Source organism: Opisthocomus hoazin, chromosome 6, assembly GCF_030867145.1.
Source record: "Opisthocomus hoazin isolate bOpiHoa1 chromosome 6, bOpiHoa1.hap1, whole genome shotgun sequence".
Classification (NCBI taxonomy): Eukaryota; Metazoa; Chordata; class Aves; order Opisthocomiformes; family Opisthocomidae; genus Opisthocomus; species Opisthocomus hoazin.
This window is the reverse complement of record NC_134419.1, coordinates 21949086-21962505: the sequence shown is the minus strand read 5'-3', so window position 1 is coordinate 21962505 and position 13420 is coordinate 21949086. Positions and strand designations below refer to the sequence as shown.

The 13420-nt window shown below is 37.9% G+C and overlaps 1 protein-coding gene across 2 annotated transcripts in view; it reads right to left on the bottom strand.

Annotated features, from left to right (window-relative positions):
• Nucleotides 1-746: 746 nt before the first annotated feature.
• The window catches only part of PLPPR4 (phospholipid phosphatase related 4), a 34410-nt gene continuing 21736 nt past the window's right edge, over nucleotides 747-13420 (bottom strand). For both annotated transcript variants that reach the window (XM_075424987.1, XM_075424988.1), the window contains 3 exons: nucleotides 8890-8947; nucleotides 7445-7618; nucleotides 747-5462 (listed from right to left, as the gene is read on the bottom strand). In XM_075424987.1, the coding sequence (XP_075281102.1) occupies nucleotides 4125-5462; nucleotides 7445-7618; nucleotides 8890-8947 (1570 nt within the window). In that variant the 3' untranslated portion in view covers nucleotides 747-4124. The remainder of the gene's footprint in view (nucleotides 5463-7444; nucleotides 7619-8889; nucleotides 8948-13420) is intronic.

The following is a 13420-nucleotide window of genomic DNA, read 5'->3' as shown; positions in this document are numbered from 1 at the left end:
ACAGGCAACTACAAAGTGGCAGCCTTCACGAAGGCCCAGGCACACATGGGAAAACTTCTCACAGTCAGTTTGCTTTGCTGCCATGTATTGCAGGGGACCTGCTGGTCCCTGTGGTCCTTATGATGCCATTGGCAATGTCTGTGCACGCCTCAGCTACAGCAGTGTCTTCCCTCCCAGGCACTTAGGGCCCTGTTGTTGCCCTGTTTCAGGGTGTTTCAAGACAGGCTCAGAGACGGTGTTCACTGTTACGTACCTTGTCTGGCTTCTAGATAAGACAGTGTTTTTGACAGCGTGCTGCTACGCATAACATTTTTCAGTTTCCAGCAAAGGTCCTGCATCCTAATTTCTTCCCCTGGGGAGAGCCTTTCCTCTCAGCTTTGCTCCTGACATCTGCCCTGTTCTCATTCACAAATCCAAGGTGGGCCTCACCTTGTCTGGCAGCTCTATCCAACACTACCAAGGTGGTTTAGAGACATTAGGGACTTTGCAATGCAGCTGGTCCTGCAGAATGATCTATCAGATGTGTCCTCACATGTCTTAAAGTTCCCAATTCGCTTTCATGTTTTGGAAAATGTTTTTTGGATAGAGACAAGCTTGTCTGGACACTGTTCCTCATAACTTCTTATAGCTATGCAAGGTTTTGAGATTTCCCACTAATGACCACTTTAACATGTCATGAGACACCTAATATTGAAAAATAATTTGGGGATGAATGAGACTTTCCTTCACCACAGAGATCAATGAACTTCATTGAAGAATTTTATCTTTATTTTCATGATGTTAGCACAATAAACTCACACAGTAGCATTGATCTGTACTTATTTAACAAAATACATTTATAGCAGTTTACAAATTCTTTTCCGTTTGAAAACATTGCATAACATTTTATTAAACACAATACTTTATATAGAGAATTCTCATTTAAAAACATATTTTATTTCTGAGTATCTTCTTTTCTCAGTAAAGCACAGCCTAACAAAGAAATTCGTGCCTGTTAGCAAGTAAGAAAATCAGAACACTAAGATGTCACCTGTCAATTAATTTGATTAATTTTAAATTAAGGTATCAGTGGAATGTAAACAAAGAGTAATTGTACAAAAGGCTCCTTATCAAATATACATGCAGAGGTCTGAGTTCCAATGTATATATTGTTACATTTCTGCTTTCTAACGTAAAATAATTTGATAAGCCATTATTAAAAACAGTAGCCTTTGGCACTTTGAGTAAAAAAGAATATATCAATATTTATGTAAAGAACACAATTTCAATGATTACACAAGAGCATTAAAATCTTTTGTTAAGAAACCTTAGGAAAAATATCACGCTGCACTTGAAATAGTGCAGCAAGTTTTACCGTAATAAAAGCAACACATATGCCAATATATATCTGACTAAAACTAAGGAATAAAGAACAAACACTCCCACCAGGAATCCTGCTGTTTCCAAACCAGCTAAATTGCCAGAGGAAACATTTTCTAATCTTTGCTTTATTGCCATTATTCTTCATTTCAGTTTCCAGGTTCATCTATTTATGTTCTTTTCCTCCACACTTACAAATTAACAAACAATTGCATCTTACTTCCCTGCATTGATAGGCCAACAGCAATTGTGTTCTACCCATTCCTTTAAAGCTAATCCTATCTGCTTTATCACGTACCTAGACTAAACTAAATCCAAAGGGTTTTGGTCATGATAATCCAAGTGTCTGTAATTCCTAGGAACCTTGTACGAAATTTTGTTATTAAACACCAAGGACTAAAGATTCATTCTTTTAAAAAGCAAAAACAAATCCTGACTTGTAAATACTGAGAACATATTTCTAAAAAATTACTCTTTTTTTTCCCTGGCATCTATGATTATTTCACCCAGCCTTAAAGTGTCTTCAACATATTGTGCCTTTAACATACCCAATATGCTGCAACCCTACCAGTTAGCTTCTTACACGTAACCTGCAGAATACTTCCTTCCACTCATCAGATGTATGATGGGGTCACCTTCTGTTACTAGCAGGAAAAGTGTGGTCATTTCCTGAAGGACCAACACTCTTCCACAGCACTGGGTGATGGGCAGGCGAGGGAAGCATTGCTTGACAGGGTTGACTGGCAGCACTCAGTGAAGCCCGGAGCACCTGTATGACTGGGAAGGTATATAAAGCTTTCCATTGACTTTGAATCCCTTCTACTATAGAGATTAGCAAACACCATTCTCATACTTCTGAAATTACTTAGGATTGGGTTTGGGGTTTTGTTTTGGTTTTGTGTTGGTGTTTTTCTGTTTGTGGTTTAGTGGGGTTTGTTTGGTTGGTTTCTTTTTTTGGTCTCTGTGTGTGTTGTGCTATTTATCTTCTTCTCAGACCTCTGTGGGGTAAGGTCAGTAGACATATTCTGACTATGTAGTGTGTATCTAGTTCTCTGATACCCTAAATCAGAAGAGGACTTAGAGCAAAACACTCCTTTCAAGAAGCCAGAGAACAGGCCTGATCTGCTACTACTTACTCAGTGAGAGGACTGCTAAACCATTCCCTCCCCCTCTTCGCAGGGGAGCTGGGAGATGTCTGAGAGTAGTTCCCTTTCAGGCGGAAATAATCTAGGAGAGAATGAGGAGCTGCACTGGGTGAGCACTGCCCCGGCTTCCTTCATGGTTTAAGTTAATAAAGTCAGAGCCAAATGTAATGAGGCATTTCTTCTAGCATGCCCAGGACATGCTGTGTTTATTCCTTTCAGAGCTTATCTGTTCAACAATTTTTGGCAATGGAGATTTTTAGCAGGCAAGTTCTTTTTTTATATTCAAAGCTTAATTTACTAAAACAATCTGTGTTCTCTCAGGTGCAAAGACTCTACATATTAAGTGGCAGTGGTGGGAAAAAAATATAATGCTTAAGAAGGCTATGGGGGGGTGTCAAGGGAGGTGAACAGTAGTAGTGGCACAATGCAACACTCAGTGATTCTGCAATACCAAGGCATTCCATTTTTAAAGCGAAGCATAAATCCCATAAATGATGGTGATTGGGGTGAAACTTGTGATTGTTCTTGTGGCATACTAAGCAAGTGAGGTGAATGACTGCTTCTAAGTGTGAGCTATGATTTTAATTACAGTCTCCTTGGAAGCTGGTCAGGAAAGTGGCCATTTATTTTTATTTACTCATGGCTCACCTTTCACATTTGCACATCTTGCAGTTATTGATGTCCTGCATTATATGGTTAAAAACTAATAGAAAAATGGAAGGTTGCTGAAGGACAGAAAAAGAGGTTTAAAAATGTAAAATCTGAATTACTTGTAGTACTTTTAAAAGACCCCTTTAAAAACATAATTTAAAACAATTCTACAAGTTAGCCCACTAAGAACCAGCCTCTTCATTAGTAGCACCTGTTCTTAAACAAAAGTTGAGCAGTAGCAGCAAAACTATTCAAAATAGATAGTTATTCCATTCTAATGGAATGTCACCCACACATTTTTTGTTGCAGTAGACATCTTAAAGAACGACACAAAACCTTTGCAATCTTCGAATTTGAAAGATCCACTATAACAAAGCTGTAAATATTTCCTACACTAAATGAATGCAGCCATCATCATAGTATTAGCAATATTACTTTTAAAGTAACTGCACATCAATATGTCATGTGTTTGTAGAGTCTAGTAAGTATGTAATTTTTTAAAACATGTAAAGTTATCATCAGCACCATCCTGTATTAAAGATTTGGTGCAAATTCTGCAAAGGTGAATATATACCACTGACACAGCCTTTGCTGTGAAAAAATTCAGTTGATTTTGGACACAAATATAAATAAAATAAAAAGTTGGCACATTCAGGAAATAAAGTGTCTGTGTTCAAGACCATTGTTTTGATTGACATCATCACCCTCAGATAAACGTTTTAAATCTGAAGAAACAAGTTGTATGAAAATGTGTCACATTAGTTAGGTTCTGGTATTGTGCTTTTCCCCCCACCACGTGTTTTCCACAGGCTCATGAACATTGCACATCAGCAGTGTTCAACAACAGTTAGGCTGCTGGTCAATAATTTGGCACATTCAAGGTAAATATCAGCTCAAAACAAAGAGAGCAGAACCCATGTCAATATGTGTTTACTTCATGGTGGTACGGACCAGCTGATATGTCTCCTCTCATTCCTTGTATGCTCGTGTGGGGGATGTGCCTTTATAGAAGATGTTTCTGGTGTTCTCTGGACTGCTCCCTCTCTCAGGGATTAAAATGATGTTACCTTTTCTTCGAAGTGTTGAGTCCCGGCTAGAAGAAATGGACAGAGTCTCTGAACCTATCTCACTTCCCTCCACTGGCGTGACTCTTATTGTAGTGATTCCATGATGGTGATGCTCACTGTTATCTATGTTGCTTCTTTTCCTGTCACCTGACCCATAACTGTCTTTTAAGGAGTCACAGCTCTCAGAGTCTCTATTAAGATCATTTAGCTCATATGTCTGACGAAGGGTGACTTTTTCAGGACCTTTCCATTTCCATGACCCACTTCCTTCACCTTCTGATGGCATCTGAATTACAGGTCTGTTATTTTCTGGATGGGCCTCAACTCTGACGATGCTACTTGGCTCATGGTCTGTCAAGGTTTTATATCTGATGGCTCCTGTACAGGTGACTGTGCTTCCTTCTGAACTCTTTGGACTGCCCTGAAGCACTCCTTGCTGCTTAGACATGGCTATTACTTGCATGATTCTTGGCTGGCTATTGCTTCTACATGCAACACTCTTCTCAGCAGCTTTCAGCCATTTAGCTCTAGCTGAACTACTTTTGGGAGATGTGTTCACATTCTCCTGAGTCTCTTCAGGAATATGTACCAGCTGGGATGAGCCAGGACGTGACTGAATAGAGACCCTTGGCCCACCAGAAAGACCTGAGTTGTTACAACCTGGTACACTGCCAGGTTGAATTTTCAGGTATTGGCTAGTTGGGCCATGATGATCACCATTTACACCCACTCTGGAAGGTTCTGAACTTGACCTCATTTCGATAGCCCTTGGTGGTGACTGGCCAGATTCAGTCTCTATTACTTGCAGTGACAACTTTCGACTTTCATTCTTGTTCTTCCACTGGGAAAGTAGCTGTTTGGAACGGGCAGAATCCATTGATGCGTGTATTGTTGCATTTCGTCTTGCTGGGTCTTCCAAGGATGGTGTGTTGACTCTTGGCAAAGTGTTGCTGAAAGTAACCATATTTTCCTTTCCCATTGGGCTTCGTGGTGTTATTATTTCTACATCAGCATTTGCTCTCTTGATATTGGTCAGAGACCCTGAATCTCTGTGGTTTCTATTCAGCATACTCTCTGTGCGGTGAGAGACAATGCCATCACTGCTGCTACCATTTTTACCTGGAATGATTCTGTTGGCATCTTGACTGAGGTCTGTTATAGACCTTAGATGTTCTCTGTGAAAATTTGTGTGAAACACATTCTCGTCGCTTGGTAAGAAGTTCCCCACAGCATACAGGCCCTGATATTTGAATAGAAGCATCAACAATCAGTTATGGAAAAAAGAGGCATTTTAAGGTATTTTAATTATATTCTTCTGCCTTTAAATAAATATTGAGTGATAGAATTAGTCCAGCTTAACTGACAGAGTATGCTCACTTTCCATTCCTTACCACTATACCCTTATTCCAAATTCTGTCTTCCATCTGGTACATCTTAGATACGTATGAAGTGGTCTCAGTAGGATAACTAGGGCACATAGTTCATTGCAATAAACAGCTGAGGAAAAGATTTTGCCTCTTTCAGTGTTCTTCATTTTATAAAGCAACAGATACAGCTGAAGAAAGAGCATTTTGTTATGAAAATAACAAAATAAATGTTTGCTGACTTCTAGGCAAAGCTCTCTTACAGCTACACTACTGTCTACTCTGATTTACCGAATCTTGTTACTGCTTGAGTTGTTTTCCGCTCTGTGATTCTGCCCTTTCTACTGCATAATCGCCGTGTAATACAATATTTGCATGACAGAACAATTTATCAATTTTAAATCAATTGCTTTCCAAGCCGTGCAGAACTGTAACAAGACATAGTTATACATTTTCTTATTCAGCAGACTCACTGTAAAATGCTGTCATTTTAAAAAGACTCCACTGAAAGAGAATATTCCATGAAAGGGTCAAATGCCTGATGCAGTCACTTTGGTCACTTGTACTTTAAATTCCTTTCAGAGTTATTTGTAGTTTGATATTATTTCCCCTCCCCTTCCTCTTATTGGTGTGTAGTTTTCAGGGAAGATTTACTGGGTATCCAGGACAATGTACTCTCTGATGTATGTTGTCATGCAACAGTATATGGAGAAGACCTAACAAAGAGCATACTTGTTTGTGGGTTTCAAACATGGGAACAACAGCTCCATTTATGATAGTCTACAACAGCTTAATAGTTTGAAATAATATTCTTAACAAAGTGTCTTTCTGCTCACAGTGCAATCATAGGAACTGACGTTAGTGGGGTTTCTATTATCTACCCTGGTTGCTGTTTCTTCTGCCAATGTGAAAGCCATTTTTCCCCCAATCAGCTTTGAAAACCATCTCTTGTACCTTAGATTATCTTTTGACAGAAAAAAAGGGGGATAGCATATGAACTTATTTTATATTATACTAAAATACATCATTGACTTCGTGGGGATCAAAAACATCCCACTGGCTATTAAGACACTTCTGTTCACCAGCCCATGCTGAAGCAAAAATGTCAGTAGAAGTTCATGATTGCTCACAGGCACCTGGGTTGACCCTGCTGAATAGCTAGGGCAGCAACAGTCATGTTGGGGACATAATGAGAGAAGCAAGCAAAAACAAATGCTTGATAAGCTTCCTACGGACAAACAGGCCTATCCTACATACTCCCTTTACAGGACCATTCCTAGGTGCTCTATCTATTTCAACTGAATACAGAAGAAAAGCATAGGAATAACCTGGCTTGGCCATCCTATTTCCCCTGCATAACTTCCCCAAGAGCTCCAAAGAATCACAAGGGTGTAATATTGCCTTTGATTTCTTGCAGGTTCAGCAGTTTACTCGGCTGAGTTGCTGCATAGTAATTCAACCATTGTTTTGACATCATAAAGCTAACCTTGACAATATAAACTTGGGCTGGCAACAAATACCAATTAACCCAATATTTTTCTTGCATCACGCTTGTAAGTGTGGAGTAGAAAAGATGAGTATCTTGAAGTATTTAATGAAGCATATAACATTAGAGCTGTTTTTGTATACAATGCCAAATGATTATATACCACTTTGTGCACTGTTGTGGCACTTCAAACTGAAATACATATTTGCTTTTTCCTGTTTATTTTTATCATCATCTTCAACACATTTTGACCATACTTTTAATTATGGCATGTAACCATGAGGAAAGGATTTAATAAAAAGTATCAGTACTCTTATTACAGCCTTATCAGTTTTATTTGCTAAAACTTAACTACCTGAATATTATATTTACCAAATAGAGAGCAATTCCTCCTCCTATGAGAAAGCCACAGTAAACATCAACTGGATGATTCTTATACTGGGTTATACGAGTCAGACCACATATAATTCCACAGATGATAAAAGCAAAGACCAAGAGTGGTTTCAGAAGTTTTGAGGAGTCTGTTAACGTAGAATTGAAGTACATCTTGAAAAAAGAAAGAAATGAAGAAGCAGTTGAAGAAACTTAAATTTACCTAAAAGGATATTAATTTATTGAATTCAATGTTTCTTTCATGCATAGATCACTATTACACAGTAATATTGCAAATAATCAGCTTAATTGTATTTTACAGCCCTGTTAAAATTTGCTCACTTATTGTAAGAAGATCTGAAATCACAAGGAATGGGTTTCCAAAAACAAAGGCAATGTTGCTTACTGACATCAATTAGGATAAGGATTTTATGCCTAAATACTGTTCACAATCAGAGTCTCAATGTTCTGTAAATGTGACTAAGGAGCCACTGCTTCTGAAATACAGCAGCCAGATGTCATGCCAGATGAAAGCAATAACCTGTTCTAACAAAGGCTAACCTCAGATGCTTTAAAGAGCCATTTCTCAGCTGGGGACCAGGATGCCAGGGAGGTCACAAAAATTAAGTGGAGATGGTTCATCAGTACTATTCCAAATTTTGGACTCTCCCTAGGCCGAATAAATACTGGCAAGCTCGCAGTACATGCACAAGTCCATTATCCAATTTGATAACTGGTTGTTGTTGTTTTCCTCTGATTTTTACAACATGAATGATGGAATTACATTTGGTTTTTTAAACTTCAAGTAAGCAGTCACTCATACAAACATCATAGCCCCTACTGAAGAAATGTCATTGTTCAGATATGTAAAATCAGCTGTTATCTCTGCAGCATATCCTACAATTCCCTGCTAGTTACTGATGGTTTTTATTCACTTGCTTTGCAGCAGCACCTTGGAAGCCTCTGGGAGTGATTGCGTCAGTTCATCCATGCTGCAATTCTATGGAGGTCAAATGAAACTACATCACACAAATGTTTGTTCCTTAATGCCTCAAGGTTAAAAGCATTGAGTCAAGTCAAGACAGCAATAAAGAAAAGGCAGAACACATAAAGGTTAAATTTGAATGGTAAGTTAAAATATCACCCTGTAAGACAGATAAGCACTGCATTTTCAATGTGAATAATAAAGGGCATCAAATACACTTTAACATTACACTTTTTGTTGCTTCTTAACAAAGGATGTGAAGCATTTGAATCTTTTCTGTATTCTTAATAGACCTGGTTTTATTTTAGCTGTTAGTAGTTTTATTTTGCTTTCAAACTGTGAGGATAAAAACGTACACCCATCCAGGATACCTAGGCAACACATAACTTTACCATATACAGCAAATGACTTTCTGATTTTTGTCTTGTATAAAGGAAAATAAACAGAGTTGGTTACTCACCGAAATGTACACTGCTGCAAAGGCTGCCAGGGTGGCATGTTGAGAAGGGAATGACTTTCTGCCAAGGAAGGACACTCAAATTATGCTTTTCAGTTCAAATACACTGTGCTAGTGTTCACTTGAAAAAAAACACTGGGTGGTACAGTCATTTTCAGCTTATACTTCCTAAGCAATATATGATCTATTAGTAACATTTAATTTCTAAATTTCTTTTCTATAATCTGGAGAAAGGACCAATGCTAATGAAATGTCTTTGTTTTGAAATAAATATTTAACACAAAATTCTTTTTGTATACTGAGAAAAGTGTGTGTGCTAAGAGAACAGTGGGAATGAGCTAAAGACTGAATACTTGATTAAGAAAAATATTTACACATTTATTTCTATAAATAAATTTCCATAACAACTTTTTAGTAAGTACCTAATTATATTACTTAATGCATGAACTTTGATCTTATGATTCTCACTGACTTCAGTTGGACTATTTTCAAAGTAAGGACTCATACACTTTGATAATAAGGCCCTAACTTCAGCAACTAAATTCATCATCTTCGTGCCCCTGCTTTGTTGCTTTAATAATGGGGTGAAGACAGGGTGAGAATCTTCTCAGAGAGGCAAACTACATCTTTATTTGCTATGTCTTCAGGTTTATTTTTTAAATTTTAGCACTTTATAACATGATAGCAGTGAATGGAGCACAAGAACATGGAGAGGGCATTTTAGGAGTTACTAGGCCTCTTCCTGAAGCCCAGAATTAGAGTGCAAATGAAAATATGTCCAAACTGTGTGAGGCAGTAGGTAATGTCAGGTCTGTTCTTGAAATTGCTGAGGGACTTCTGCTCCCATTGAAAACCTGGGTACTTGAATGATGTGGACTGGGTCTTGAGTCAGAAGCTACAGATAGAAAATTAAAAGTGACAGTTTAGCTTCTACTTCTCTGACCGAGAAAAGGAGGTTTTGCATAGGTAGCAGCTACACAGAACTATCACATGAGGCCCTCTAACATTTAACATTATTCTTCTTATGGACCCATTTCAGTCCTCTAAAAACAACGGAAGAAAAGTGATGGGAACATGAAGTAGAGATCTTTACATGGCAGAGGGTAAAAACTCAGCTGGAGGTGGATTCAGTAACACCTGTTCTAAGGTGGACATCTAGTTCATAGCTTGTAGAAGCCCTAAAAAACTTATATGAGTTCTAGAAGTCAGTAAGATGCAGTGAAGATGTAGTGTAGTTTATATCTGTACATTTATCTCCTTAAAATGGCATGGACATGTGACGTAATGTACTGGCTGTCTTGGTGAAGAAGGGCACATCTATCTTGCAGCCATAGCAGCCACTTTCATCTGAGAAAGCTCAGCTTGTTGAAAAATCATTCAGCTTCGCAGATGGGTCTTGCCACCCTAACTGGGTTCCATGTATAGCCATTTTCCTAGGAGCACCTGAGTTAGCTACTTTAAGATAGCAGAGACTGAAACATCATCCTTTACCTTCAGACAAAGACATTTTTCTGCAAAGCAGCAGAGCCTACTTTCTAAATTTCTTTCCTATGCATTTTGCCTTGTCTGTTCTAAATAATTTATTGGCAATTAAATGTCTGCACATAGTTCAGTGTGAATGCCACACTGCTGACCTGAATTTAAGCCCATGGCTCCAGCAGGTTCATGACTCTGGCCAAGATGAAATCAGCATGATTCCTTTTTCATTTCTAAGGATAGACCTAAATTCTTCTGCTGCTTCTCTTCCTGACCACTCCCTCCTCCCCTTCAAACAAACTTTTCACATATAGTATCCCCAGGGAACAAGTTCAGGATTGAAGACACGAGGATAAAGACATGAAAAAAATGTCAGTGTTTATAATGGCTAATCAACTCCTTACCCTCTGCAGGTTTTAGCGGAAGCATAAATCGACTTACAGTCTCTGTGAAGCTAATGTCTAGATTTGATTCTATGAACTTTAGTCACATGCAGAACTTCACCTTAATTTGATCGCATTTTATAGTATATGAGATGTGTCACTATGCTACAGTCGATTTTATCTTTACTCTATTTTTTTATTCAGATGCTTTCAGGGCAAGCACAGCATGTTACAGACTAAATGCAATCTGTGTACTCTCTAAAAGTGACACTGCTTTTGATCTTCTGTTATCTTTTAATCTAAAATGAAAATAATTCAAGCTAAAAATATGTAGCCTTTTTGTATGGCTCTGTATTGAAAACGTGAACAAAGGTCTCAAATAAAACAGGTCCTGAACTCAGATGACAGTGTTTCACTCTAAATGCTCATACATGAGGATGTGCAGAGGGGGAACAACGATGAGAAAGAGTCATAGTGAGACAGAGAGTCATACTGAGTCAGAACATCAGAAATGATAAGAGGATAGAGAACGCACTGGAGATCTGAACAGAAATGACTGAAAAGGCTCTTTGAAGATAAATAGAGGAAAAGATGGACAAAGGAAATCACTGGATATGTGAAGATGTTGCAGAAAATTATTTCATATAATCAGCTGGACAATTATGTGTTCTTCTCTATACTTTTCACAGGGGAGTCTAGAGGCAAATTCTGGAGCCAAAATTTCTGGGAAGTACAAATAAAAAATGAAGGCTATTAGCAATCTCAGAAGAACAAGTCCCTTACAGGCTGAAATTATTGAAGTCAAATTAACCTCCTGGGCTGGAGAAGTTATACCATAACTCCTATAGTAGATGACTGCAGGAAGTATTGAACGGGTAGAAAGTGCTGATCGCTTTGGTAAAGTTGAGATAGGCACAAGGAAGCAACAATTTAATAAAAGAAACGTACAATAACATTGAATCAAGGAGAAACTGAGGGTAGTGCCAGAATATTGTAGATCACCAAATGTATCCTCTATGATAGGAATAAATTTGACATATCAGTATATGGTGATCTTCCTAAAGAAACAGAAACACACAAAAGCCAATTTCTTAGTCTTAATATGTTACAACTAAGTTCACTGGTTTTTGGAAGTGACGATATTTAAACTTAGGAGTGATCAGCATTTTTGTAATGGCTACAGGCAGTCAATTCAGAGCAGCAGGCATCATATTTGAGATGATAATGAAAGGAATGAGATGTAATCTTGAAAATTTTTCTGCCTGCTCACATGTAAAGCCACACCGATTTCCATGGGACACCACGCAGGTGCAAGACACTGCTTGCAAGCATCAGGCTTCAATGGCGGTATCCCAGTAACAACAGCAAACGGTTACGGGAAAAGAGACAGTGAGATGAAGGCTGATATAGTAATTCTGGTTATGCCTTTCACCAAAATTATCAACACCAAATTATTTGGGCCAAATAGAGCTACAATCTTTCATTCCAGCTCCAGATCATGCCCACATACATAAATTGAAAAGATATGGCAAATTAATCAATGCTAATTATGAGTCTTCGTCCACTAGACATATTTGAGACCAAATACATCAAATAATTGAGGGTCTTTAAACATCAGTGAAATTGGTTTGTTCCAGTGAAAGGAGAGAGATTACGAAATTTGCTGGAAGATACTTAGCGAATCATTTCATGATTCCCAAGTGTGTTGACCATTGAAATAAATGGAAAAGCAAACAAACTTGGGGAGAGGTGCCTTAATATATAGCCAGAACATTTCAGTAATATCCTTGTGACAAAAATGTAATGCCATGAGGCATAAAGTTAAAAGAAAAGCTAGCACCTTGGGCTGCACACAGAACAAGAAAGGAGGGCAAAGCTTTAGTGAAATGGACAATTTCACGTCTACTAATTAGGTGCACAAAGAAATTATGCACCTGAGTCAGAGAGAGAAATTGTAGTCATTTCAAGTATTCTATAATTTTGCTGTAACTTTTTTGGAGAGCAGGAGATTTAAAAAAACACCAAAATTTTGAAGGACTGCAAAACAATCAAACATTCCATGATTAACAGGCATTTCCATACCATTTCCTGGTACAGCAATGATACGGAAGTCTACTGTTGTATTCAGTGAAGGGCTTCATGATTTCTCAGTAGTGTAGTGCTTATATTTAGGACACTTCATACTAATGAAGTCCTTGAACTAACGAGTAGCAGATGTATTAGAACAGTACAAGTTACTGACTTCTACCTTCAGATTCCTTGTTTAAATCTATGACCTGTCATCAGTCACTGAATTATCACTATTTTATCACATCGACCTTGTTTAAAATAAGATATATAGTCTGGTTTATATCTCAACTTGACTGATACGCATTTCCAAAACCTGTTATTATAAATAATATTAATTTCTCTCCTGGCTGTCTAAGTAGGGAGGCTAAAGACTAAATGATCAAGGAGAATAAACCACCAGTTAAAAATACCATGAAAGAAAAGGCATGTGTATGGGAACACACAGATCTGCACTGTTGTGGTCTTTCCTCTAATAAAGGGATTTTTTCAGTGCTGTCAATATAAAAAACTTTATCAACTAGAGAAACAACAAACAAACTCCTCCAACAAATCCTAAAACCAAGCCTCATAAAACTAAGACCAAAATGACAGAACAGTAATGTATG